Below are 26054 nucleotides of genomic sequence, written 5' to 3' on the forward strand. Positions count from 1 at the left end.
GCCTTTTTAGAAAGCATCATTTGGATGCTTTGGATTCCTACAGTGCATCCAACCACCACCACGATCCCTTCAGTATCTCATACCCCAACAACATCCATTAAGGGAGGCCCTACTGGCAGCTTCCCTCACTTCCCTGCTCCATATCAGGTCACAGATGGAAAAGAACCCAACATCTTAAGATCTACAGCCTGCAACCTTCACACACAGCACTCCCATAGACCTGTGGTAGCAGTGCTTTCTTACCCACCCCATAGCACTTGCACTCCTCTTTCACACTGCCCTCATCAATGAAGCCACTGCAAACACCGTGTCCTACTGATGGAGCAGAAACGTGTTTGGTGAGAACTTTACCAACTGTCTGCTGTCATGGCAACTTCCCAGGTAAAAATAATTCCTTGAATATCGCTTATAAACAGACAGATGGCAGAAATCCGCCCACACGCAGCAAAATGAAGCGGTCCCTAAGAGGCAGATCAGCTCTATGAGGAGCTGGGAGTGTTTAACTTCAATGAGTATCTTTGTGGTGCTGATAACTCACCTTCTTCCAAGTGAAACTGGACGTTCAACCACATGAAGTCAGAGTAACCGAGGCACATGGAAACAGTGTTAGGGCAGAACCTGAATACATCAGCAGTTAGGAAAAAGGGGAGAGCAAAGCCAGGCTCTTTGCACCACCTGCGTTCTGCAGTGCACCGACATCAAGCACAAAGGCAAGTTCCATTGGAAATACCACTTGGTTTAGAGAAAGAATAATTAAAACCTATGGTGTTGCTGTAGGACAGACACCAGACAAATGCTTTCCCCACCTCACAGCTGCCATTTGCACACACACACAAAGTTATGTCGCTTTAAAGCTGGAAAGACAGTTGATTCTGACTACCAGCCTGCACTGCAGACCTCCCAGCACTGCACATAGCAACAGTAAGAGGGATCATTTTCCCATTGTGGAATGCTTCCTCCCTGCTTTAATTCAGCTGTTGCCATACAACATGGCCACAAAATGCTGCAGTCCCTGTAAGGGGAACCTCCCCATGCTGAAGTTAGGAACTGCTGCTCATAAAGCCAAAGAACAGGTTGAGATGCAGTCACTTTCCTTAACACACGTGGACATAACAGCTGTCTCTCTCTCAGGTTTATTACTGTCTCCAATTAAATCACAGCAAATAAACTTTCCAGATCTAAGTTAAGAAAACATATCACAGTCGTTGTTTTCTCTTTAGGGCCAGAAAGAAGCTGAACTCGTCTCAACTCTACACTCCCCAGCTGGAAACCTCCTGCCTCGAGCAGCAGAAGCTGACAGCGCATCCTCTGCATGTTGTAAAATGCAGCATTGCTTTAAAAAACCCATTAAAAACAATAGAAGTCAAATTGCAAAAATAAAGAGTGGCAAAACACAGTTGGAAAAGGAACAGTTTGAAGCGCTTCATCCCTCTTTGGAAGGTTCTTCCCTCCTCCCATTGCCCCACGTCTGCAGCACTGAAGGCTGTAGGGCAAACCCCAAGTTTAATCTATAGCATGAATGACAACCATCGTGTGTGCAAACCTCCTTGGATGGAAGCACCAAGCACCATCAGCAGCGTCCTGTGAAACCTCTCAGCAAACACCAAGCGTGCCAACAGCCAACCTGCAACAACCAGCACACCTCAAGTTAAATGAGATTCCTGAACTTACAATGGAAAGATTGTAACATAGGAACATAAATGATAGCAAGGTAAAGAATGAAAATGACATCGAGCTTGCTAAATATGCATTGTTTATTAAGGCTTGTATTCTCCTAGAGGAAAAAGTTAATCTGATGCTGTCCATTACTCCTTACAGGCAGTAACAGTCCAGAGACAGTTATATGTTCTAAATACAAGTCTAAATGATACAGATTAAACTTTATTTAAATTGGAGGTCCTTTTGGAGTAAATAGTATTCAGAAGATACTTGCTTTCTAATATAGTAAAAGATCCTCTACAATAAACACGTGCAGATTCAGTGTGCTAGAGCAGCGGACATGAGCACCATTTCCATGCTTCATTGGAACTCCAGTTGGTGACAGGTCGGTTCTCGGACAGTCCCCTCACTCCACAAAAAACATGAGAGCAAATTCGTTTCTCTTTAAAACAGGTCGGTTGGTTTGTTTGACTCATCCAACAGAAAGAAATTAAGACATACACACTGTCAATTTTCAACATCTGAGGCATAATCCATCATATTATCCATACTATTAGTTCCTACGTTAAAGCTCAGCATTATTGGTATAAAACCTTTAAATGGCGTTGGGATCTGGGGGAAGGAGGGGGAGTAATGGAGGGAGGATTAAAAATGATCTGCAATTAACTAATAACACCTGAAGCTGAAACAGGTTTAAACACATCGTCCAAAACCCCTGCAACGTTGATAGCATCACGTTATTATTTCATTATCAAGCTACAAAAAAACAAACAAACCCAGAAAGCAGAATTATGGCTGAGAGAAAGCATTGCGCTCACCCCCGGCAGGATATGGTATAACAAACGCACACTGAAGCACTGCTTAACAGAACGTGGAAGGGGAATATTCTCCAAACAATTCTACTGACAATTTGATTTAATACCAGACAAGGGGGGAAGAAAAAAACACCCCAATGATGGAGCATCAGCAATTTTAGATGTGTGAAACTACACATAAAGAGGCACGGCAGCTGCACAAACCGATCCCAAACCCCATCGTTTCCATCTCTCTCAACTCTGAAGCGCGGTTCTGTCTTCAAGAGACTTTTAGATAGCAGAAAGGAAAAAAAGATCAATGCGTGGTTTCCTAAGTTTGCCGTGAAGAAATGGGGGACTGGGAGGAGGATAAAGGAAGGTTGGTCGTGTATTTACCATGATCTCCATTAACTGGCTAGGAACAGAATTAGTGCCAAAATGAAGTCTTTGGGAAGCACTGACATTTTAGTATGCTCATGTATGGATCCCACATTAGGTTAATATAACTGTTGACCAACTTAAAATAAAAAATAAAAAAAGAGACACACCTTTATTAATGATTTCTACAGAATTTTACATAGAAAAAAAGATACAAATTAACGCAGATCCACTTGGGCAAAAATAAACTACAAAGATGCAACAACTTAATTTCCCCTGCACGAGAAGATATATTGGAGCTGAAAGCTTTAGTTGGTCCTGATGCCAGGATACAGCACCAGAATACTTCAATTTTGTTTCTCAGTCGAATTTAATATCAGTTCTAGTATATATATATCAAACTGTATATGTATATCCTTATTGTTTGTTTCGATTCTGACGTTCCTGTAAAGAGAAAAGAGTTAAAAAAGAGTTAAAGATTTTAGTCAAACGAATGAGCAAAAAAGCATTTTTAGAAGCATTACAGCACTGATGTGATCCCAGACAACAATTACATGCTTTGCTATAAGAAAAAACAACGCTGCTACGTTTTAAAGTACCTGATAAACCAATGACTTGCTATGAACTTAATACTAACGTACATCTTCAAATGGATCAGCTGGGTAAATACCTGCACAGACACACCAAGCTGATGGCATGTGAAGGTCACAGTAAGGAAGGGATGGAAGACCATCGTTCCCAGTTAAGAGTAGAGATCTATAACATTCTGCTTTCTGGATTACCCCAGCTACTGCAACGGCAGCACAGTCTTGAACAGGAGCTGCATTTCAAGGCTGATAGTCTTATTTCATAACAACTGGAAATAGATTATGAAGTATTTCGCACTTAAGATGAAATTGAAAACACTAGTTCTATTAAGTCAAATGTATCAGCCCAGCATTTCAGGCTCAAACTGCTTCTTTACTGAATCTTGTGAACACTGATCACAAAATGAGCCATTGACCACTGCTAAACAGCATCACTATTGAAAGGATCCATGGCAAACAGAAGCTGCCTGGTTGACTCCTCTTGCAAAGAGTGTAAACGTAGCTGTGGTATTTGGGGACATGGCTTACTGGTGCTATGGGAATGGCTGAATATCACTAACACCCTACAATATATATTTGCTGAAAAGAAGAAGCGATCTTGTTGATTCAAGAGCTTTCTGAGATGCAACTCCTCTGCAGTTTCAATGGCACCAAGGAGCAGGACTCTCCTCCTGTCCTACCACAAGTTGCAAATGAAAACACAAAAACCTGCAATAAGTTTCTTCACTTTACAAGCCCTTATTTTTCTTTTTAAGAGATTCTCTCACATTCATTGCAACTTCATGTTTTAAGAGCTGATCAGAGAATTAGCTCTCTGCAGGCACATTCATGCTGCAGCAGCTTTTGGAACTAAAAACAAGCAGTAGGCAGGAGAAATTTCATGGCACTTGTTCTTTGGCTTCCTCCTCTCCCAGGTCTGGATCATTACATTAGGCCAAAAAAAGTTTGTAGCTATGGCACATCAGAAGCTGGACTTGTATGTCAGCATGAAGAAATCAAGCATTAGTTATGGAAACACTGACTAGAAAGATGTCAATGTTAAAAAAAATAGAATGCTAGTGGCTTGCATCTAATAGATTATATGACATCATTCTTTCCCCTACTAAACAGGTGCATAAATGAAATAAAAGCATTCAAGCTCTCCATGAGTAATATCTAAAGAATGCCAGCCTTTTGTAATCATGACAGCGATGAAAATGAGGCACGATCTGTAACAAGAAATCTTACTGCTAAACAGAGTACAGTGCATTAAAAACAACAACCACACCAACCTGAAATCCAGCATTGATTTCCTGCATCCTACGTATGCAGATAACCATTCAAAAAGTCATTTAAGTTACCTTAACCAGCAATATTCATGACAAATTGTCATAGGAAAGTTAATTTGGACACACTAAGGATGCTGCAATAGCAGGAGCTTCACAGCAGTAAGTTGAATTGTACGTATCCTGCAAAGAAACCCCTTCGGTAATCAGATAGACTTCTTGCACTCATTTATACAAGAGTGGGAAGAGAAATTAACTTTCCAGACAATTCTATAGAAGGCATCCCAATGAGCAGTGCCTTTCTTTCCACACCCTCACTGTTGATCTGCTTTATTTCTCCAGCACTACCACCCTAATCTTCTAACCCATCCAGGTGAATCTAAGAGATGATCAACTCCAAACTTTGTTTTCTGCACGCATCGCATAAGCGAGAACCTCAGCTTTAAATGAGGCAAAAAAAGACATTGCCGCTTTGAAAAGCCAATCCTGCTATGGAAGCGGTGACCTAAGCAAGCAGATCACATTAATGCTTGAACTGAAAGTGCAAAATAGCTACGTATATGAAAATAACACAAAGTGGGGTCAGCTCAATAGGAACATCAGTACATTGAACTACTTCAAAGCAAAGGAAGCTCAGCGTTCAGTAAGCTGCCATCTGAACCTCCTCAGGCAACTGAGATAGCAGTTCAGGAGGGCTGGATGCCGATCGCTTTCACTACTTGATGCAAATACACACCAACTGGTTCAGCTTCCCCAGCACTCCCACTCCTCACACACATTATTCTCCCCTGCAGCCTTGCTAACAAGTCACAGGGAGACTCAGCATGAAAAACAAAACCAATTTCCTTCCTAGACTGTAAGAATTCGACTTGTTGACTTCCTATAGAGAACTCTGCACAGCAGATTGAAGGATGTCATTCTCCCCCTTTATTCTACCCTCATGACACTCCACATGCAGCACTGTGTTCAGCTGTGAAGTCCCCAGTACAAGAGACATGGACCTGTCAGAGCAGATCCAAAGGAGGGACACAGAGATGATCAGAGAGCTGGGGCACCTCTCCTAGGAAGACAGGCTGAGAGCTGGGGCTGTTCAGCCTGAAGAAGGCCAATATCTAGAGGAGAATACAGGAAAGCTGGCGAGGGACTCTTGGTCAGAGAACATGGGGACAGGGCAGAGGGTAGCTGCTTTCTTAAATAAAAGAGGGTACATTTGTATTATGTATGGGAAAAGAAATTGTTTACTTTGAGAGTGGTGGGGCACTGGAACAAGCTGCCCAGAGAAGCTGCAGATGCTCCATCATAAGTGCTCGTGGTCAAGCTGGACAGGACTTTGAGTGTGATCTAGTGGGAGGTGTCCCTGCCATGGGACATGGGGTTGAAACCAGGTGATCTTCCAACTCTACTCATTCTGTGATAATTTAAGACTCCATCCCACACATGAAATCAGCTTTCCTCAAGATAAAGGTTGCATTAAATATTGAATTGCCAGTCATATACTGAACGAATGAAATGTTGAGATAATGACTTTAAGGTTTTGGTTTGTGAAACCCTGCAGAGAGTACAGAACAAAAACTTGCCATCCCTGCTGTGTTGAAGTATGCTACATATGTCATGTCAGATGGTTAGAAAAAGTTAAGCTGGAAGTTTCTTAAGACACTGATCTTTTCTCTCACAATTTAAGGGCACATTCTAAGGAAATAAGTTAAAGCAATTTTATCTTAATTCTTAAATGCCAGTAAAGCTATTGAAACAGCAACTCACCATCACCAAGACTTGCTTTAAAAACATCTAAAAGCAGGTGTGAGCTGCACTAAACCAGCCTGCTCAATAAAAGCTTTATTTAAAATGCTATGTGTATGAAACACTATTGATAAAGCAACTTTTAAGTGTCATCGAAGTGATAATGATCCACCCCAACCCCTAGTGTTCTGTCAGTACATGACTTCCAGGCTGCCTAACTAGAGAAAGGTATTCTTGAAACTGAGGTCATGGGACAGATGACTCTTGGAGCCATGGGTATATAAAACATTTATTGTGCTTTCCCAGTTACTGCCCCAGTTTCTCACACATCCTCACTCAAGCCTTTTCAAGAATTAATAAACATACTAGACCTGAGAACCATTTGCCTTTATTTACCCAAGTAATAACATACATGGGGATTCAGCAGCAGAAACAATCTTCCTAGCACTATTCCATATTCCAGCAAAATATAAGTCTTTTCATAGAAGTCTTTTCTTTATATAAGATTGAACTGAACAAGTAGGATCACTCTTCCTGCTCTTAAAGGTAACACGCAAATTTCAAATGCCAACACAGGTATCAATTTTGATAGACAAGTTCCAGTCAAACAGTGCTTAAATACCTCATATTTATGAAGCCAAACTCTTATGGGGCAACAAATAGAAACCTGTTTCTAATCTATTAATTACTTTAAGATACTAGAAAAACCTGGACATAACCTCCTTTACCTGCATCAGTGCTTAAGCTTTTGCTTTGAAATATATTCGCTATGAGATTACGTCACATAAATAAGCATCAGTTGAGATGTATTAAAAACGTTGTTTAATTCCTACTTACATTTTCTCCATTATAGCAGCCTTCACATTTCATTTTCCCCATATCTGTGTATAAAATAAATTTTTTAATAAGTTTACCTTCCGCACCACCTCCTCCTCTTCCTGGCGCTTTTCATAATGAGAAAAGTCATCAAAGATGGAGGTCGTGTGCTTGTAAGTAGCAATAATTTTAAGCACTTGTTTTGCTTTTTCTAAGGGCACCTCCTGTGTGTCACGGGAGTTTGTAACAGGTTTGTTGTCATTGTTCTCCAGCCTGATGTGTCGGAGCTGGTTGTTGGGCACATCCTTCACAAAGATCCACTTGACATCAAATTTCCCCTTCCACTTGTCCTGAGACCAGACACCTGCACTGGTGCCATAGTCCACAGGTGATTTCATCTCTGCGACTCCACAGAAGTGTCCGCTGCCATTGACACTGAACAGTAAGTAGACCGGGCCCTTACTATTCATGGACCGAAAAGCACTGTCCAGGCGTTTGTTGCCATGCTCCGTACTACACCAAATAGAATACTTAATGGAACGATGAATATCATCCTCAGAATAGCTCTTTATTATGAACACGCGTCCATTTTTAAGGTTCCATTCAAAATCTTTAGGATTATAGCTGTGAGCAGCTTTCAGTTTTTCAAGAACAGGATGGGACTCACCACTTGGAACAGGGTTAGGCTGGGTACTGCCAGCTGAATTGCTGTCATTCCCAGTTCCTCCACTTTGGCCAAAAGCTGCATTTCTGTTGCGAGGAGCAATCCAGCGATTTTGGGGCGGCTGCTGAGGGCTCTGATACTGTGGTTGAGTCAATGGAGGAGGCTGAGCTGGAACAGGCTGAACAATTTGTTGCTGTGGCTGTGGAACAGACTGAGGAGAAGGTATCTGCTGGGGAGCAGGAACTTTCGCCACAGGACCCTTATTGTCCCAAGTACCTATGTCCATATTATGCTTTATAGGAGGAGGCGGCAACGCTCCTCCAATCACAGGTCCAGTTTTTGTTTTCATTTTAGGCTGTGGTTTTGCAGGTTTGCTAGCTATAGCAGCCCAAGAAGTTGGTTTAGATACTGGCAAGTTTACATTTGATCCACCATTACCAGAGAGGGCACCTGTCATCCCAGCACTGTTAACAACAGAACCTACTGTTTTCACAGCCGAAGTTGTAACATCGCCACCAATCTTAAGTCCAACCATTCCCTGTTCAATACTGTTCATTCCAGGAGCTTTATTTAATGTATCATTGTGAAATCCTGTTTGTCCATCCACGATGGTACCTCCCAGTGAACTAGGTGGATAGCTGTAACTGCTCCCATATGCTGAACTTTGAGTCTGCTGTCCTTGAGATCCACTTGTTCCCCAAGCTGAGAAGGCAGGATTTTCAGGGAAAAAGTTAAACCGGTGTTGATAGATATTATTTCCCAGACCCCCAGGCTGTCCAAAAACAGCATCGTGCATAAAATGATGATCTCCATTACTGAGCTGTCCATAGGTGGTGAGATATGGGATAGGAGGATCTCCTCCTGTAGACCATGGCGCTTCACTGAGAGAGTAGGGAAACCCAATAGATGGTGGATAATAACTTGACAAATAAGGATCAGTCATTGATGGATAGCTACTGTTCTGTTAAAGAAAAAAAGTAACTTCAGATATAGCAAACTTTGTATACAAAAAGCCACAGCGCTACACAGAACCATACAATCACCAAACAGAAAAGAACAATAGGGATAAGGTAATTAACTTCTAATTACAAATCCTACTTCACATTCCGAGAACAACTTGGTGTATTTTGGTCCTATCTGGACATTCACAGTATGCTCCAGTATTACTGGTTCACAATGATGTTAATACTTGAGATTTTGAGTCTGTAACAAACTTAGTTATGTAAGTATAGAGTCTTTTGTGACTTCTAATAACACTCCAAAATATTTCAAGGAACATTTATAACAACCTGTTTTGTATCTTAACTATCTTAGTATATCTTAACTACCAGAAGGTTGTAGATGAAATTGCTTTAATATGACAGCAAACAGTGGTATGAACACAGACCTCATTATGTTCAAGAGCATCTGCATCTGTCCTTCCAAACAGAACTTCTTTTTCACTCTATGAAATAAAAGACTGACCTGCCATAAACCAAGAAATTCCTCTCTGAAAATCTAATTTTAACTCCCTTACTCCCTCTCAGCTGTTTTTCAGACCAGGCTGAGAAGCTTTTTCTTCCCCTTCAATCTTCTGCTGACACATTATTTTGAAACATTCAAATGTGTTTCTTGCATTCAATAATGCCAAACAATAAATATAGAATATTATGAGATTTTTTTTATTCTTTAAATAACCATCAAATCTAGATATTGGAGACATTCGTAAAGATACTGTAAATGTAATTACAAGCAAGGAGGAAGGAAGGTCAGCATCTCCTGCTAATAAGTTGAACAGCAGTTACCCTTTCCTTACTTACAGAGAAAGCTGATTTTCAGAAGAGGAACTAAAGATCCCTTCCAAACTGCAAGATCCCAATCCTGAACAAATATTCCCTGCAAAGCCACTAAAACTGCACTGGAACTTCAGTCATTTTTCCAAGCATAAGATTGTTTCTTAGCTTATTCAGAAAACGAAGTAAAATGACTCCCTGCTGAAGATGAACATTAACATCCAATTGATAAGTTACAGTCATTTTTATTACCTGTCTTTCAGTTTATTCCCTTCCATAGCATTAAAATTAATATCCTTTCCACATAAAGAATGACACCATAAAATACCACCAGGACTTGCACTCACCAGCACAACCACTACTGAGATTTCAGCAGCCTAAATTCAATGTCACTGACTCAAAAAACATCACTGCTGCCAATGCTCACACTGCCTTCACACACAAATTCTATCACCAACAAGATGTGTACTATCTATTTCCCTATGAGAAGATCCTTTAAAATGGATGAAATTTTCTAAGCTTTCCAAGCCAAAAGAATCTATATATAGTACAGGAAAACATGTTTTTTTCTTTCTGAGAGACTCCAAATCAAGATTAATGCCAATGCATTATTTCTTAAGCTTAACATAGGAAAAACATAAAAACAAGCACTGGCAAAAAGGAGGGGAGAACAGCCTGAGATACTTATTTTTGTATATTCCACAGATAAACATTTTGTTAAGACCAAGAAGTAATACAGAGAAAGGTGTTTTGTTCTGCAATACTTCTGCTAAAGGACTCCAGGCAATTATTGAGACTCACCCCCTGTAGCCGCTGTCTGTGAAGTTTCAGCAAGCATCTTTACAAAGCATTCAATCTATTTGACTGGCACTATGCCAGAGCATGTAAGAGAAACCCTGTCGAGATCCTTCACCACAGCAGCAGTCACATTCATTTCAACAGATTTATCCTTGACCATTTCCTAGTTATTTCTTTTTAAACAACCATTGTATAAATTAGGGAAGGAATCATTTCTCCAAGTATTATAAAATCAGAGTCCTATTTAATGCTACTGTCACTTTCCAATTAGAACTATTAAGATCACCTACAGAGTTATCTCTTGCAGCACACCAACTTCTTGTTGCAGCAGCAGCAAAGAGTCAATGGAGTTATGCTTTCATGTATGTAGGTACCTACATCTTTCTTTTAAGCACACAGAGGTTCTTCTTGCCAGCAAGTTCAGCAACGTCACCAACACTGACAGTGGCATCTATCAGCTTCAGGCTGAACTGCACTTTTAAAACAAATAATAGATGAACCTCTGCCAAGGCTTTAAAGTTTCTAAACATTTCATTCACTTTAAAAAGATTGAAAGTTAAGTCAGAAACTACTTCAGTTAGAAGATTTTTATGACTACAGTGGTATTTAAGTCCTGGATGGTCACTTAACGTACAGTATAATGAACTGTTTTATTCAGAATTTGCATTACAGGGTGTTCGTTACCTTTAAAACAGTATGTTTTTCAGACCTGAGATATTTCAGAGGATGGAAGAGCAATATTTGTTGAAGTGAGAAAAGCAAGCGGGACATCTGCCATTTCTTCTTAAAAGCAATATCCAAATTTCAACAATATTAACCCCTAGGATTACTGAAAAGATGAACTGTGAGACCCCAAAATCAGCAACTCCAGACTCCCACGTGCAACTCATCTATCAAAGAACTGCAAGATCAAGTAGGTTGTCACAGTCCAACCCTATCAATAACCTGCAACATGAGGAGCAATCAGTAGGCACTACTTGGAGCATTAATGTAGTTTTCACTGGTTGCTATCTGGATACACAGGGTAATATTAGCTTTGGGAGCACAAGGCTAGTTGTATTATTAAGTAACACAATACGCTACTCATTTCTTTTTCCATGCCTATAAGGAATTTGCTTCCACAACACAATCCTATGGAGCTGGGTGCCAAAAGCATGCTTAAGATAAAGAAAATAAAGTGAAAAACACACCAACCTGATTTGACTGCCCAGAAAGGTAAGGCTCAAAATCGTTGTCGTGAACTGTATCCTTTTGATGTAATGAACCATTTTGTACTACGAAAAAAAAAGTTACAAGACATTATGATACGGCTTAGGAGTGTTTCAGTAGAGTTCCACTTTATGGCACTTTAGGTAAAGCCACACTTCTTCACAGCATGAAGCATCTTAAAGCCATACAGATCACTTTTGTCCCCTGATTTTACTTTGTATAACTGCTTACAGAACTGAGTTTGTGTTTAAAAATCAAGCTTTCCTACAAACGAGTGAATACACAACCTCTGTGAATCATCTCTGAGCCAAAAAATACAGGAGTTCTGTATAAGCAATAAATTAGGAAACATCAGATGTTTGGGTCCATAATTAGAACTCTCAGAAACTAATTCACAGCTCTCCCAGCATGTGGTGTTTATTGCCTAAGTTAAGTTAGCTACAGGAAGATCAGGTGGGCTTACATTTAATTATAAACAATGACTGCTATGTGCATCGATATTCTGCCATTTTTAATCCAAATTTCAATCTTTAAAGCCTGTAAGAGAGATATTTCTCTCACCCAAATGCCTACTTACCCATTACTTAATGCTATACAAAAGCAAAATGTATTGGGTTACACCAAATGATTTCATGTGTCACTTTAAATGCTAAGGAAAGAAGCTCAAACACCACATTACGTGAGGAGAAAATTTAGCTACTGTTCCATCAAACAGGTGAAGTAAAGCCACACAAGACTTAAGTGTTTAGCATGGAAGTTTGGGAACTTGTAACTCTGGAAAGATTGTTAATGGAAGCAAAAAAGAGTACACCAATATTGAAAACAGGGCCAAACTTCTTGTGAGCAGAGATTTTTAAGGCAGGTTATGATAAATGGGAAAGCATTTGAGTAGAAGATACTGCTAGTCTCTAAAGCTGAACATTTATACAATGACATAGTGATCATAGAATCGGTTTCTTGAATGATTTGCTGAAATCAGAAATCAGATGGAGCACGGATATTGACATAAAAAGTTTATTATCTCAAGCAGTTAATTATTTAAGGAATTTTAAATAAATATAATTAAGTTCATAGGCTCATTTCTCACAGATCGTAACTGTAGAGCCAACAGCAGTACAGTCATGGAACTGTATTTGTATAGCAGGAAACGACTATGCAAACTACGTACAAATACTCATACACTGAACAGATACCCTCATAGTTTTTTGTTATTCCAAAGGAAATGAGGAGACTATAAGCACGCTGGGCATGATCTCACATTTCTTCCCACTGTAAACTCCATAGCAATAAGTGGGATGAACTCAAGACCGTGTAAATAACAGTTTATACATCTCTGAAACAAAGCACAACTTCCTTTGTTCCACACGTTGCCCACAGGGGCTGCTAAACCCACAGGTACCTGCAGAGCTCATCTCCTGCAGGGGCTGCTTCAACAGCAAGATCTCAGCGTGATACTCACCTTTATTATCCTGTCCTTTCGGTCTCTGGAAAATCCACAGCACACGATCGGGTGCAGGAAAAAAAAACCAACACAAACAAACAGAAAGAAGGGAAACAAAGAAACTGATGTTAGGAAAACGTTCACATCGACACACATCTCATGGGGAGGGATGGGGGGGATCTCATAGGAAACAGCTGTAAGGCAATGGGAGCTGTCTGAGCTCTCGAGGAGCAGCTTTCAAGGCCCATCCAGCCCCATAAACACCCCACACGGCCATAGCAGCTCGCTGTGCCCTCAGGCGAAGGTACTGAGAGCGATCCAGGCCTGAACTCGCCCAGATCAGCAGGGCCAGCCCCGGCCCAGCACCACTTACCTGAGGGTCAACGCTTGTGGCAGACATAATTCATGTACAGGGCCGCCGTGGTTCAGCAGACAGGCCGGGAGGGAGGCGGCGGCGCCTCAGTGCACAGGGCCGGGGAAGGGAATGGGCCGAGGGGGAGGGGAAAGGGGCCCGCACGGCGCAGCTCGGCTTCTCCTCAAGGGGGATCCGGGGGACGATAGGCCGGCACCGAGTCTCGTGTCTCGCCGTGCCCTGCCAGCCCCGTCCCTTCACATGCCTCCGGGCCGGGCCGATGTGAGGGACGGAGCCCGAACCGCCAACTCCAATGGCGGCGGGCGGCCGGCTGAGGTGACGTCAGGGCCTGAGCGCGGGGCACGCCGGGAGAGCGGGGAAGGCGCGCGGAGCGGGGCCGCACCTGTGGCGCATGCGCAAAGTGGTGGGGCGGGAGGGAGAGGCGGGATGGGCTCCATGTCGGTATTACAGAATCACAGTCACACAGAATGAGTCGGGTTGGAAGGGACCTCAAGGATCATGTAGTTCCAACCCCCCTGCCTGGCAGGGCCACCAAACATACACCTTTACTACATCAGGTTGCCCAGGGCCCCGTCCAACCTGGCCTTGAACACCTCCAAGGACGGGGCATCCACAACCTCCCTGGGCAGCCTGTTCCAGGGCCTAACCACTCTCCTAGTGAAGAACTTCCCCCTAACATCCAACCTAAATCTTCCCTCTTTTAACTTCAAACCATTTCCCCGTGTCCTGCTATTGTCAGCCCTTTCCAAGAGTTTCCTCCCCTCCTGGGTGTAAGTTCCCTTCAGGTATTGAAAGGCTGCTATGAGGTCACCCCGCAACTGTTTATAGGACGGGGATGTCCTTAATTTGGCCAAAAGCCTGTTTTGTGTGTGTTTGTTTCCTTGTGACTGTCAAAATGCCTGCAGTGATTTAGTTCTGCAGTGATTTAGTTTGGTGTCTCCGTTGCCTTCAAACGTACTTTTTGTGTAGGTTTCATGATGTGAATGTACCACTTACAGTTGCCAGATACACACGATATAAGCACATCTGAGATGGAAGAGAAAAAAAAAAACATGGATCAGAATGAGATCCTCCATATGTATAATGTGTAAAGTAGGTAAATCTGTGCTCCCAAGAATCCCTGCATGCACCAGAAAGGCCATTTAAGGACATTGCTTCAGTAACGAGTGTGAAAAAGCAAACAGCATGGCATGAGAGTGGAACATCTGTAAGAAGGAAGGAAGAAAAGGATAGACCTGGATGCTTCTGAGCACTGCTTTGAAGGGTATGTGACTGTATATGTTCACTAGGCTTGATATAGAAACTGTATGACTATGAATCATCTTAGCCATGAATATATGTAGGCAGCATGTGAGTACTGTGTTTCAACATCCCAAGGTACAGTGAACTAAAGCTGTTAGACTCTACCTATTATTTTAGATTAAAAGACAAAGTATGTCAGGTGTATGTATATGCCTACATCCATGTTTGTGGGTTATGTGAATATTTATATATAGAATTTACTTTTGCATTAAGAAAATGTGAGTTGCTTCTTCCTGGTAACTTTAAGAACATTTGTCATGCTGTCTCCAGCTATACTTTAACCCTTGCATTTACTGATTACTTTCATTCCAAATCAGCCTGATACTAGCAAAGATAAATATTAGTAGCATACAACACATTATTGAATACGCCCTTGGAGCAAAGCAAACATGGAACTGTGTCTCCAGTCACCATCACCCCATGGTCTTTCCCTAGAAGCAATGTAGTCACAAAGGCTAAGCAACTCATTACACCTCTACCACAACACTGCAGTGCATCAGTACCACCTTCCATGTGCCACAGTCAGATTTTTTAAGCCTACTGTAACAGCTTCCCTGACTCTTCTGCCTTCGGACTGCTAACACCCAGGTGTGGTCATGAAGAAGGCAGATTGAGGAGCCTCCCATGTTGCCAACACTTCCCGAGGTCACATTTAGAAGAAGGTTGGTTAGAAGCAGTAGAAGGCCAGCTCATAGCTTGTAAAATACCTCCTGGAAACAGGTAATGATTCTTACCTGTGGACAGGTGATTTGCAACAACCCATTAATAGAGCCCTCACACAACCTTTGTCAGAGGGATTTGGTACATTCTGTACTTTACATTTTGACAGTGTATTCTTCAAGAACAGGACACGTGGAGCAGGAGAGAATGTGCAATTACATGTAAATTCATTACGGACAAATTAAAGAGAACCAGTTCCACGTGTTCCAGTTCTGTAACTTTTGTATCTAAGTACTGCCCCCTACTGCTCAAGGGGTTTTCATTAACACCTATGTGATTTTTAAACGTTTCATCTCCTTTAGTTAAAAGAAAGAAGCTGTATTAAGATGTCTATACATTTGCCATAGAGGTAATATTTGTCTGCTTAAAGACTCCATTACAGATTCCAAAGGGGTTTTAATAGACATCAGCATCAGACTAATTAATCCTTAGACCATGTTTCTGAACTAGGAAATATAGTGGTCCTTATTTTAGGGACAAGGAAACTGAAGCACAGTGTCTGTCAAGCCTTCGAGCAAGTACTTAATTGCTTATTAGAAAGTGGATTTAACTTCTGCAAAATCATGAGCACACTGAATGTATTTGTACTTGAAGTGTGTAATAGATCCATCCCACTGTGGAGTCATTGAACAGTGCCCGGTGCCATGCACTCTGCTGTTACTGCTATTTGTATGTACATTTAGTGATTCACCTCTATGTCTTCACAAGTGCCAAGGTGCATTCTGTTTCATGGGGTTTTAACCATACCAACTCCATATCTTTCCCTGGTGGCTCACACTTACAGATATGCAGTTTGGGCCACTTAGCCAATAGCAAATTGCAAAACAAGGCCAACCAATCAGGGGAAAATCAAGCATTTAAACTAGCCTCTGTGGCAGGTGGGGGCACTTACATCTTGTAAGGGTTTCTATTGTTGTTGTGGAAGGTTTGCTTGCTGCTGAGTATAAGCTTGTGGGGTTGGGAGAAGCTGCTGTTGGTTGTGATTTGTGGTTTGCTTCAGGTAGGTGAGGCCCTTTTCTTGTTGTGTTGCTCCTTAATAACTTTTTTACTGCTTTTATTAGAGAGTATTGTTTCTGTTAACTGTGATGTTGCTTTCAAAGTCTGTTATGGAGTAAAGATAAGCACTATTTAATAGGAGAGCATTCTCTTGTGTTAAATCTATGTGAAGTTTCAGTTTAGGGAGTTTTGTTATCAGTTATCTCTGTGTTTTGCAAAAAATCAAAAATTTCTGAAGTAGAGACAGCACAATGTTTTTCTATAACAAAATACTTTTCTTCCCTTCCTTATTGTGCTTAAAAAAAAAACAAACCAAAAAGCAACTTATTTCTCCTGTGTAGTGTTAATGTAACTCCACCTTTTTCTTTTCATAGTTCTGTTGTGAGGCTTGCTAGTGCTTGAAATGTGCTCTGAGGGGGTCATAAAGGGTGAGACTCTTCCCTTCAGACTCACAATTATTCAGCACAACTTGAGCAGCAAAGTCCAGAAGCACCTCTGACTGAGCTGCAATTCTAAAACAAGCTCAGCTGTGTAAAGTCCATGAACATTCCAGAATACACATGGGGATGAGCTGTGGGGATGTAGAACAAATAACGCAGGGTGAGTTCAGCCTGACACCAGGAATCCAGCTGACTGCTCTGGATTCTCATTCTCTTTCAGAGCGAGGACATGGCAGACACAGCACCAGCAGAGGGGACTCATCTCAGGACTACTTGCTTCCAGCTGTTTAATTCCAGCATGAGAGATGAAAGAAGGAGGCTGAGGACTTTCTCACAGTGGCCACGCAGCTCACCAGTGTCTGCTTGGGATTTGGCCAAGGCTGGCTTTTTTTTTGTGGGTCCGGGTGATCAAGTACAGTGCTTCAGCTGTGGTGGCATCCTGAAGGACTGGGAGCCTGGTGATTGTCCTATAGTGGAGCACCTGAAGTTCTTCCCTTTCTGTAAATTCATTTACCGTGGAGCTGTTTGGAACCAGCAGGGATCTCTGCAGGGAGTGTTTGACAGTGTAGATGGGCAGATCCTCAGCCTCTTGCAGAGAATAGACAGTGAGGAGACAGCCCTGCCCAACCAACCAGAATACCCAGAAATGGCATCAGAGGAGATGAGACTATCAACATTTCAGAACTGGCCACAATATACTGAGATTCGGCCCGAGGAACTGGCTAGAGCAGGGTTCTTCTACACAGGTAAGAGTACCCAGCAAAGTGTCTTCTTTCTGTTTGTGTAATGCTGTTTAACTACATTTATGAAGTTCCTGTATGGGGAATCCACAGCTGGACTTTGATTTGCAATACCTAATGTTGGAAAAACTGTCACTACTTAACGAGAGCTAGAAAGGGAGAGGAGCTGAACCTGCTTGATGCAAGTTCTGCTTAGCTGGACCATTCTGAAATGCAAATAATGAAGTAATTGCAAGGTCTGTAAACAGTATTTGAGATTGCTTTTTAAACATGTAGTGTGAATGTTATATTCACGTTGTAGGTCAAACAAATGCACAGAGAAAAATGTGTTTGAGGGCTCTGATAGATAAGTGTGGTCCCATGTGAAGCAGGATCAGCTGTATTTATGTTTTACTGTTGTATCTTCATAGTGCAAATGTGTTGCAAAGGTACTTTCAACTCTACCTTGGTTCAGACTCATTCTGAGCCTGCAGTAAATTAAAAGAGTTGTTGGTGTTGTTGTTTTAAGAGCTGCTTGTGACTCCATGCTGAAGTATTTGTTAACTTTCTGGTGGTAAAGCTCTTCTGGCCCTGTTCTGATGGTATGAATACATGTAAATCAGCGTATATATTCTTATACCAGCTTGTAGCTACCTCGACATCAAAGAAAGCTTAGTGAATTTGCAGCTTTCTTCCTAGCTCAAGCACTACTTTAGAAATTGCTGCATTTTCTCAGCTCTTGTTCAAGTTAGCTTTTGAAGATGCCACTGTGGATTAATGTTCTTGCTTGCACAGTTACTTGCAAGTACATCTGGTATAGTTACAAACTACATCCTTCTGTGCATGCTGTCTTACCACTTGGGCAGAATTCACTTCTGTGCTGGTATCTGGTTTGGATACTGTTGAGTCCATTAGTAAGTCTTGTCTTATCTTATTACCTTGATGATTGACTGTAATTCAGTATGGGAGGGGGAGGGTGGGAATATCCTTATTTGCTGTCTAATATAGTGATACTTCTGTTAGAAACATCTCTTCCATATGGTAAAGGAATGTATTGGTTTCATATTTGCACAGTAGTAATAGACATGGAAGTGTGTATGGACTAAAACACTTTCTTGTGTGAGGAGGGAGGGACCGTGTATCCCAAAATGTCTCATGCTCTCGTTGCTGAAGTAGAATTGTATCGCCTTTTCTCTAAATACTTGGTAAAGATGACCATACCAGATGATGGCATATGGCAGATCATGGTAAGGGAATAATGTTTGTAGGTATAATTACAGCTGTACTCTAAATCCTGGCAAGCTGGAAGGTTAGTGCACAGATGAACTGTGGTGCTCCCATGCATGCTGCTTGTTACCTTGTGACCCAGTTCTGGAATCAGCCAGCTGCAGCTCTGGGAGTTCTGTCTTCTGACTTTGTGCCTCTAAACAACTTGTGTGATGCTGATAAGCTGTCATGTGCTCCTCTGTTCTGTAGCCTGTAATTAGTGCTGAGCCTCCCCGGGTTCTGATTAGAGCTAGGAGAGGGTATAGGGTGTGTCAGTTGATAAATTGTCTTGTAATGTCTTTTACAGGCCAAGGTGATGTGGTGAGGTGTTTTTACTGTGATGCAGGTATGAGGAACTGGGCATTTGGAGATGATCCTTGGAGGGAACATGCCAAATGGTATCCAAGGTAAATGTCTTGGCTTACATGTGTCCCTTGTAGCAAAACCAAAAGATGTGTGTGTGTGCTCAACTCAGTTACTCTTCTGTTTTGTAAGGCAGTGTTACTACCAGCTGAGAGTAACAGATGTGCTGGTAATGGCTCATAAACTGATGGCACTGTTTGCTTCTAAGCTTAACATTAGTACCTTCTTACCTACTCTTAAGAGGTTCTGTACTGATATATTGAAACCTTTCTGCTTATAGGTGTGAATTTTTGTTGCGATCAATGGGGAGAGAATTTGTTAACAGTGTTCAAGAGTCCTTTGCCAGCACTTCACCTCCAGTGAGTCCTATTTTGTGTGTAGTGAATGAGAGTTTGTTGTCAGGGGAAGTTCTAAGCACATTTTTCTTGTGGTGTTTTCAGAGGGATTCCAGGGATCAGATGGGACAAGAGCCCTCTGCTTACCAAGGTTAGTGCTGTATTTTGTTTAAATGTAGCTGTTTCTACCCCACTCTTGCTTGTGTATTATGAGTTGTGTTTTATGTTTGGATATTCTAGAAGCAATTCCTCATTATTCTTGGGAAATGGTCTCTAGCACAAGAAGTACTTGTTCTTATGAGACCTCCTAGCCTGTTTAAGACCAATTGTGTTTAGCTAGTCTGGGTAATGACTCATTTGACTTGTTTTATTTGTGTGTTTTGTGATGTTTCTGTCTAAATCTTTTAGAGTACAGTATTTTAAGCAGGCCAGAGTACAGCTAGAAGGTCCCTGCTGTTTATGAAAGCATTAGTCTTAGGGATCTATTGTCATCATTTGCTACTGGAAACTTAAGTAGGTTAAACTTGGCTCCTGTCACTGTGGGAAAAACTGATTTTCTCGTTCACTTGAAGATCCTGTCTGATAGGTGAGCTTAAAGATTTAAGCCTTCATGTGAACTGCCAGCAGAGTTCTGCATTTCAGCTTTTACTGATGATGCTTGATCTAGACCGAGCTAGAAGAAGTGTCAGTTGGGAGATTTTACTTGATCTTCATCAAAACAGTTTTGAGACTTTGGCTGTTGGACTGGGGTCAAAAAAGAAGTGAGACTTTATTCACTGATTCTGGAGAATGATACATCTGAAGTTATTCTCCTGGATCTTATGCAGTTGCTTTTGTTTTTTTGAGCTATGGTTGGTAGTAGAAACTGTAAATCTTGATGTTGATCTATCCAGATAGATAACTTTAATCTTTTGAAGTTAATGCCATTTTATGTATAATGGCTTCAGAGAGTAGCATACTTTTTTTGTGAAGAGTTTGTTTACTGCTTTACAGATCTTTTAAGGAACTGGAATTTGCAGTCTCTCCTTTCTCTGGATCAGTTTTCTGTAGCACAGAATGTTCTGGAGATGGGCTTTAACCCTGCCTGGGTTACTAGCCTGATAGAGAATAAATACATACTGACTGGGACTTCCTATCTTTCTGAGTCTGAACTGATTTCTGATCTGCTTCGGCCAGAATGGGAAGAGAGCAGCAGTGAGGAGGAAAACAGAGGTATGCTTGACTGATTTGCCCACCTACTTTGCTGGTGGATGTTCAACCTCTTATTCACTTCATCTTGAGCACTTCTGTGGGTCTGCTTTCTCTCTTCCTAGGCTGGAATTAAGAGTAGACATATACCAAAGGCTGCCTTTATTTGAGAGGCTGAAGAGTAAGATACTTTAAAGAAACCTGGAACGTCTTTGATTGCTGGAGTAGCTGATACAGATACAGTAACTGACTCCAGTAGGTTGTAGTGTAGACATCTTTGATATTTTCTGCAGCCCTTAACTGTGTAGCAGGTGTGTGTTATGTGGGGGTTGAGCACAAATTACCATCTCTAGGTGTAGCTGACTAAGGCAGTTGCCTGTAGCAAGGCTTTTAGGATAAGTGCCTGTTTTAGGTCTATTTAAGATTGCATCAGTGCCTTCCCATGAAGTAGATGCACTTGAGTTTAGATGATACGTTTTACTCAGTTTCTCTATTTTGTGTTACCTGTTTTATGAAGTCTGCTTGATAAGTGAAGTTTATTTGAATGGCTTGGGTTGAAAAGGACCTCAAAGATCTAATTTCAAACCCCCTCCTATGCACAGGATTGCCAGCCACCAGGCCAGATTGCCACATCCAGCCTGGCCTTGAATGCCCCCAAGGATGGGGCATCCAAGGAGGTTTCCTTGGGCAACCTGTTCCAGTGTCACAACCCTCTGGAGGGGGTGGGGAGAAAAAGCTTTGAGAAGATGATAGGCATAGGGATGTTAACCTCCTTATGAGGACATACTGACATAAGCATCAGGGAGCATCACCCTGACCAGGCTGTGTGTGAGGTTGACAGGTCTGTAAAGACTGCTTGACTGAAACAAGGGTATTTCTGCTCTTTAAGCAGTACTGTCTGAAGAGGGTGTAGAAGAATATGTTTAATGCTTTCTTTCCCGGTTAAACAGATGCTGTTCAGCAAGAGACTGAAACATCAAGTTCAAGAGGAGAAATGCAGCCTGTGCAACAGAAAGGTGTACTGGGGTGACAGTGGTGGGGGAATTATGCCCAGACATAATCAGAACAGCTTTTGTAGTAACAGTATCAGTGATGGTTGTGTTTTTTCTTAATCTTGAAAAAGAATGTGCAGTAGCCTGAACAGTGGCAGAATATAGAGACCTTGCTCAGGATTTAGAGCTCCTTTGTGATACCAACTCGTCTTAAGGCAGTTTGGCTTTTCTTTAATCAGGGAATTGTTTTGGAGTACAATGATACTGACATCTGTCCCTGTGCATTCCATAATGTACAGGTGTGCCAAGTATTAAGTAGATAAGCTAGAGTTCATAACAGCTGTAGCTGATAATGCTGAAGTGAAATCTGCTTGAGTAAAGTACTTTTGCTGTCACTTTGGGGGGGAAAAAATAAGCAGTCGCTCTGATTTCTTAACAAAGATCTGCTCTCTGGAGCTGTTAAAATATTAACCCTTGGGATTTTCTTTTTTTCTCTTGTGAAGAGGAGTCTCCACTGAGCACAGAAGAACAGCTCCGACGCTTGCGAGAAGAAAGGATGTGCAAAGTGTGCATGGACAGGGATGTGTCTGTTGTGTTTGTTCCCTGTGGCCACCTGGTAGCTTGTGGAGAATGTGCCCTCAACTTGAGGCTGTGTCCTATCTGCAGAGCAGTCATCCGAGGAAGTGTGAGGACTTTCATGGCCTGAACCACAATGTGCAAAAAGGAAGAAGTGTCTATAATTCACTCCTAATCCAGCAGAGAAAGAAAACATTTGTTACTGGAACAGTCGTATTTGCAGGATAGCTTGGCCTAAAACTCCTTTCTATGTGGAGTACTTCCAGTAAGAGCTGCTGATTAGCTCTGTCTTGCTGTAGGACTGCTCCAGAGAAGCCATGTTAGTTTTTTGTCCTTCAACGTGAGGTTTTTGCTAGAGGTAATCTTCCAAATACTTGAGTTCTCAAACAAATCCCTTTTCTGCACTGAAATCAAGAGCTGTTTTCAGCATTCTGCCTGGTTCCCTTCATTTAGCAGTTTAGAGGATATCCTACTAGGGCTGATAGATTCCTTCCTAAGTGTGAATGAAGTTGAAGTATTTTTATACCAAATGTGTTTTGTAGTAGCTAGGATATTCAGGAGGAATGCATTGAGAGGGGGAAGTAGAAAGGAGAATCCAGCTCTTCTGAGGTTTAATTCTGTTGGTTTTTTTTCCTGTTGAATTTTCAACAGTTGGAGAAACTATTTCTAACAGTACTCAAATCTGATTAACCCTGCTCCGTTTCTCCAACCTCTTTGCTCTCAGCTCATTATCCTCCTAGACAGATGTTGAGAGACTCTTCAGTGCTCTTGGTCATAGGATGATCTGAATCTTCCTTTCAGGGTCTCTTCACTGGCGTTAGGAACTAGGGAACTAGTCTTCTGCTAAGAGAATGTTTTTTCAGAGGAAACTTTTTTAGGGCTTCTGTTTGCTGGTTAAACCAGTTTTTAATTTAAAGATAATATTCCATCATGTAGTGACAGACTTCTAAGTATGCAATTGTGGGGAAGATGTTTTTAAAATATCCTGTTCTGTTTAACTGAATAAAAGGCTTGTCTTATGAGGGTGTGAGTATCTGATTCCAGTATAATGCCCTACTGGTGGGGGTGGGATCCTAGAATATCAGAGGGGAGCCAGGCTTAGATCATCTGAATTTCCATCCTTCACAAGTGTAAGTGGGAGTAGCAAATTCTTATCATACATTAATCTCCTTTGAAATGCATTAGATGGTGTGGGATCTCTAGATTCCTGGCTGAAAGACAGGGGAGGATAAGGACCAGATTCATGAGTTTGTGTAAGTGGGAATAATTCTGCATCTGAACTTGATGGGGAACTTTAGTACCTGTCTCTTCAATGGATCTATGGAGACTGGAGCACGAGCTCTAACCTGGATACTGAGCAGGGCTGAAGTCTCATCCCTGTGCTGTGTTAGAGGGCAGTAATCTTTATCTTTCTTTTCAGGAGAAGGTAATGCTAATGCAGCTCATGGCAAAGAGGAAATTACTGGCTGAGCAGGTTAAACTCTCAGACTCTGGGAGCTGGTGGATTTCTGGTACCCGGTAGCTCTTGTAGGACAGAGCTGTACCATTGTGCTGAACTGAGTGTTGTGGCAGGGTTCAAGCTACCCCTGGCTTTATTTTGCCACTATAAATAACAGTAAGAGCTGTCTCCATTTTAAGCCTCCATTAAGAAATGTCCTTTCAGAAACAGGTACAAGTTGATATTGACTGGCTGTAGTCCCAAGTGCTGCCTATCCCCAATAGAGGGCACTCCTAGCCTCTGATAAAGGAACCCCCTCGTGGAAAAATCTATTGCTCCTTCATTTCACGGCATGCTGGAGACGCAAAGAACTACAAGTCGCTGCCCTAACAGGGTATAGGGTTATTGTGTGAGTCTAGTGCAAGCAGAACAGTAGGAAAGTTTTGTCAGAGTACAAAGGATAAATATTTCTGCTAATAAAAACTAGAGGTACAAAGAAAAAGTGCATCATTGTAACCTTGACTTTTAGCACTTAATGTTTTTATTAAATCACTTCCTTGCACTTTCCTTCCCTAGCATGGCTTCTGGCTTGGCTCTTCTGTAAAGCATTATTCAAGAATCCCAAGTGATCTTAAACTAGACAACACAAAGAATTACAACAGCTTGTGGAATGCTTCAGCCAAAGAAAGCCATGGATGGCAGACAAGCACTCCTTTCCCTGCTTGATGCTTAACATCCTGGGAGGTGTAGCAAACGAAACAGATGCTGTTTTTTTTTTTCATTTTAATTATTTGCTGCACCTTATTAATGCAACTTAATTACAATTCTATTGCCCCTTTCTTCCTCCCCACTCCCTCCCCTCAAAATTATCCTGTCACAAAAATATCTTCCAGCAGGAAGCTGTTGGGTCTGTGCCTGGAGTAAGTGTGGCTGCTGGGCAAAGAAAGCAGGTATGAAAACATGATCCATGAGGAACTAGGCATTTTCCAGTGTCCTACGGCAGGTATCAGTTGTGCACCTGGCTATACCAGTAATGTGGATAGGCAAACCCAGAGTATGCTATAGCTGCTGTAAGTTTGGCATGTTGCAATGGGGTTAAGCTCCATACCAAGTACAGATTTGGCAATTGTACTAGTTTTAACTGTTCGGCATTTATAGTAGTTAAATCACAATGTTAAAATCCAAGCCAAATTCCTTACTATTAAGGGGCTGATAACTGATAAGGAGTAGAGATGAGGGAGTCCCAGATAAAGAGGAGAAAGGGAAGATCTTTTATCTACAATATGTGCAGAAAAAAAAAAAAAGTGGGGTGTGTAAGAGATCCTAAATAACTCAAATAGCCCTTGCCTAGTTTTATACAGGCAGGGAAGAGTTGAAGTTGTATTAATGGGATTTAGGCTCTTTCCAGAACAGAGGAAAGGAGAGAGGGAAGACACTAACTATAGAACGTATAAGATGTCCCAGGGTGTTGCAGCGTTTCCTTCTCTGTTCATCCGTGGTGGAAGGAAGCAGCTCCGACTTCTACTGCATCTCTTGAGATAGGCTCCTAGTGAACTTCTGCCTGAGGATTTTCCAGTCTGTGCCATTTGGCTAGAACCACCTACTGGAGTAAGAATGGCTCATCGGGGCACTTGTAGAGTTAAGAGCAGACTGTGTGGTCATCCTTCAATGTACATTCATTGCATTTGAAAAGAAGACAAGGAACAAAAAAATGGAATGGAGTTCACCATCCTGCATTTCCTCTGCCATAGACCCAGGCCACAGGGGATTGTTTCCTGCAGCACCTTTGGTGGAGTGCAAGACTTATGCATCCTCTGGCTCCTCCTCATTTACGCAGGCCTGTAGAGAAGAAAAAGTGAAGGCAGAATATTAACGTAGAACAAAACTTGTTTTTAACTTAAGGTAACAAACTAGAAATAATGAGGACAAAATTGTGTTTTGTTTTTTTTTTTCTGTTCCAAGTTTGTAAATATGGGTGACTACAGATAAGGAGTGGGATTGAGAAATCAGATACAACTTGGTTAAGTCATCTTAAAGAAGGGAAGAATATTATGTATATACCAGACTTGAATACTCTGTAGTTAGAATAGGGAATAGATGTGAGCCAAAGTGTTAGATTCATGTCTTGTGAGCCTTGGAGATGCACAGAACTTGGTTAGGAATTTTAAAAGCTAGGGATCATCTCTGGAATAAAGTAGCTCTGTAAAAAAAGCGTATCACTGC

The 26054-nt window shown here is 41.6% G+C and overlaps 3 protein-coding genes across 8 annotated transcripts in view; 1 reads left to right on the forward strand and 2 right to left on the reverse strand.

Annotated features, from left to right (window-relative positions):
• Window positions 1-1736: 1736 nt before the first annotated feature.
• On the reverse strand, window positions 1737-13813 carry YTHDF1 (YTH N6-methyladenosine RNA binding protein F1). 3 transcript variants are annotated; one of them, XM_015881603.3, is made up of 5 exons: window positions 13497-13813; window positions 13142-13166; window positions 11668-11747; window positions 7338-8864; window positions 1737-3275 (listed from the first exon to the last, which is right to left on the reverse strand). In XM_015881603.3, the coding sequence occupies exons 1-5, from the start codon at window positions 13521-13523 to the stop codon at window positions 3249-3251; spliced, it is 1686 nt and encodes a 561-aa protein (XP_015737089.1). In that variant the 5' UTR covers window positions 13524-13813; the 3' UTR covers window positions 1737-3248. The 3 variants fall into 3 exon arrangements, with proteins under 3 accessions (XP_015737089.1, XP_085376516.1, XP_085376515.1); XM_085520390.1 differs by having other exon boundaries at window positions 13082-13166; XM_085520389.1 differs by having other exon boundaries at window positions 7261-8864; window positions 13082-13166.
• Window positions 13814-13912: 99 nt separating this feature from the next.
• BIRC7 (baculoviral IAP repeat containing 7) lies at window positions 13913-23412 on the forward strand. 3 transcript variants are annotated; one of them, XM_032448529.2, is made up of 8 exons: window positions 16472-16518; window positions 17175-17700; window positions 19247-19346; window positions 19583-19661; window positions 19743-19788; window positions 20631-20849; window positions 21776-21841; window positions 22321-23412. In XM_032448529.2, the coding sequence occupies exons 2-8, from the start codon at window positions 17184-17186 to the stop codon at window positions 22521-22523; spliced, it is 1230 nt and encodes a 409-aa protein (XP_032304420.1). In that variant the 5' UTR covers window positions 16472-16518; window positions 17175-17183; the 3' UTR covers window positions 22524-23412. The 3 variants fall into 3 exon arrangements, with proteins under 3 accessions (XP_085376526.1, XP_085376525.1, XP_032304420.1); XM_085520400.1 differs by lacking the exons at window positions 16472-16518; window positions 20631-20849 and adding an exon at window positions 13913-14760; XM_085520399.1 differs by lacking the exon at window positions 20631-20849 and having other exon boundaries at window positions 16405-16518.
• Window positions 23413-24349: 937 nt separating this feature from the next.
• NKAIN4 (sodium/potassium transporting ATPase interacting 4) overlaps window positions 24350-26054 on the reverse strand; it is a 43489-nt gene continuing 41784 nt past the window's right edge. For both annotated transcript variants that reach the window (XR_014935986.1, XM_015881606.3), the window contains one exon: window positions 24350-25670. Coding sequence is in view for 1 of the 2 variants with exons in the window: in XM_015881606.3 (XP_015737092.1) it covers window positions 25661-25670 (10 nt within the window). In the remaining variant the exon portion in view is untranslated. The remainder of the gene's footprint in view (window positions 25671-26054) is intronic.

Source organism: Coturnix japonica, chromosome 19 (genome assembly GCF_054131305.1).
Source record: "Coturnix japonica strain WE chromosome 19, WE-NBRP24, whole genome shotgun sequence".
NCBI lineage: Eukaryota > Metazoa > Chordata > Aves > Galliformes > Phasianidae > Coturnix > Coturnix japonica.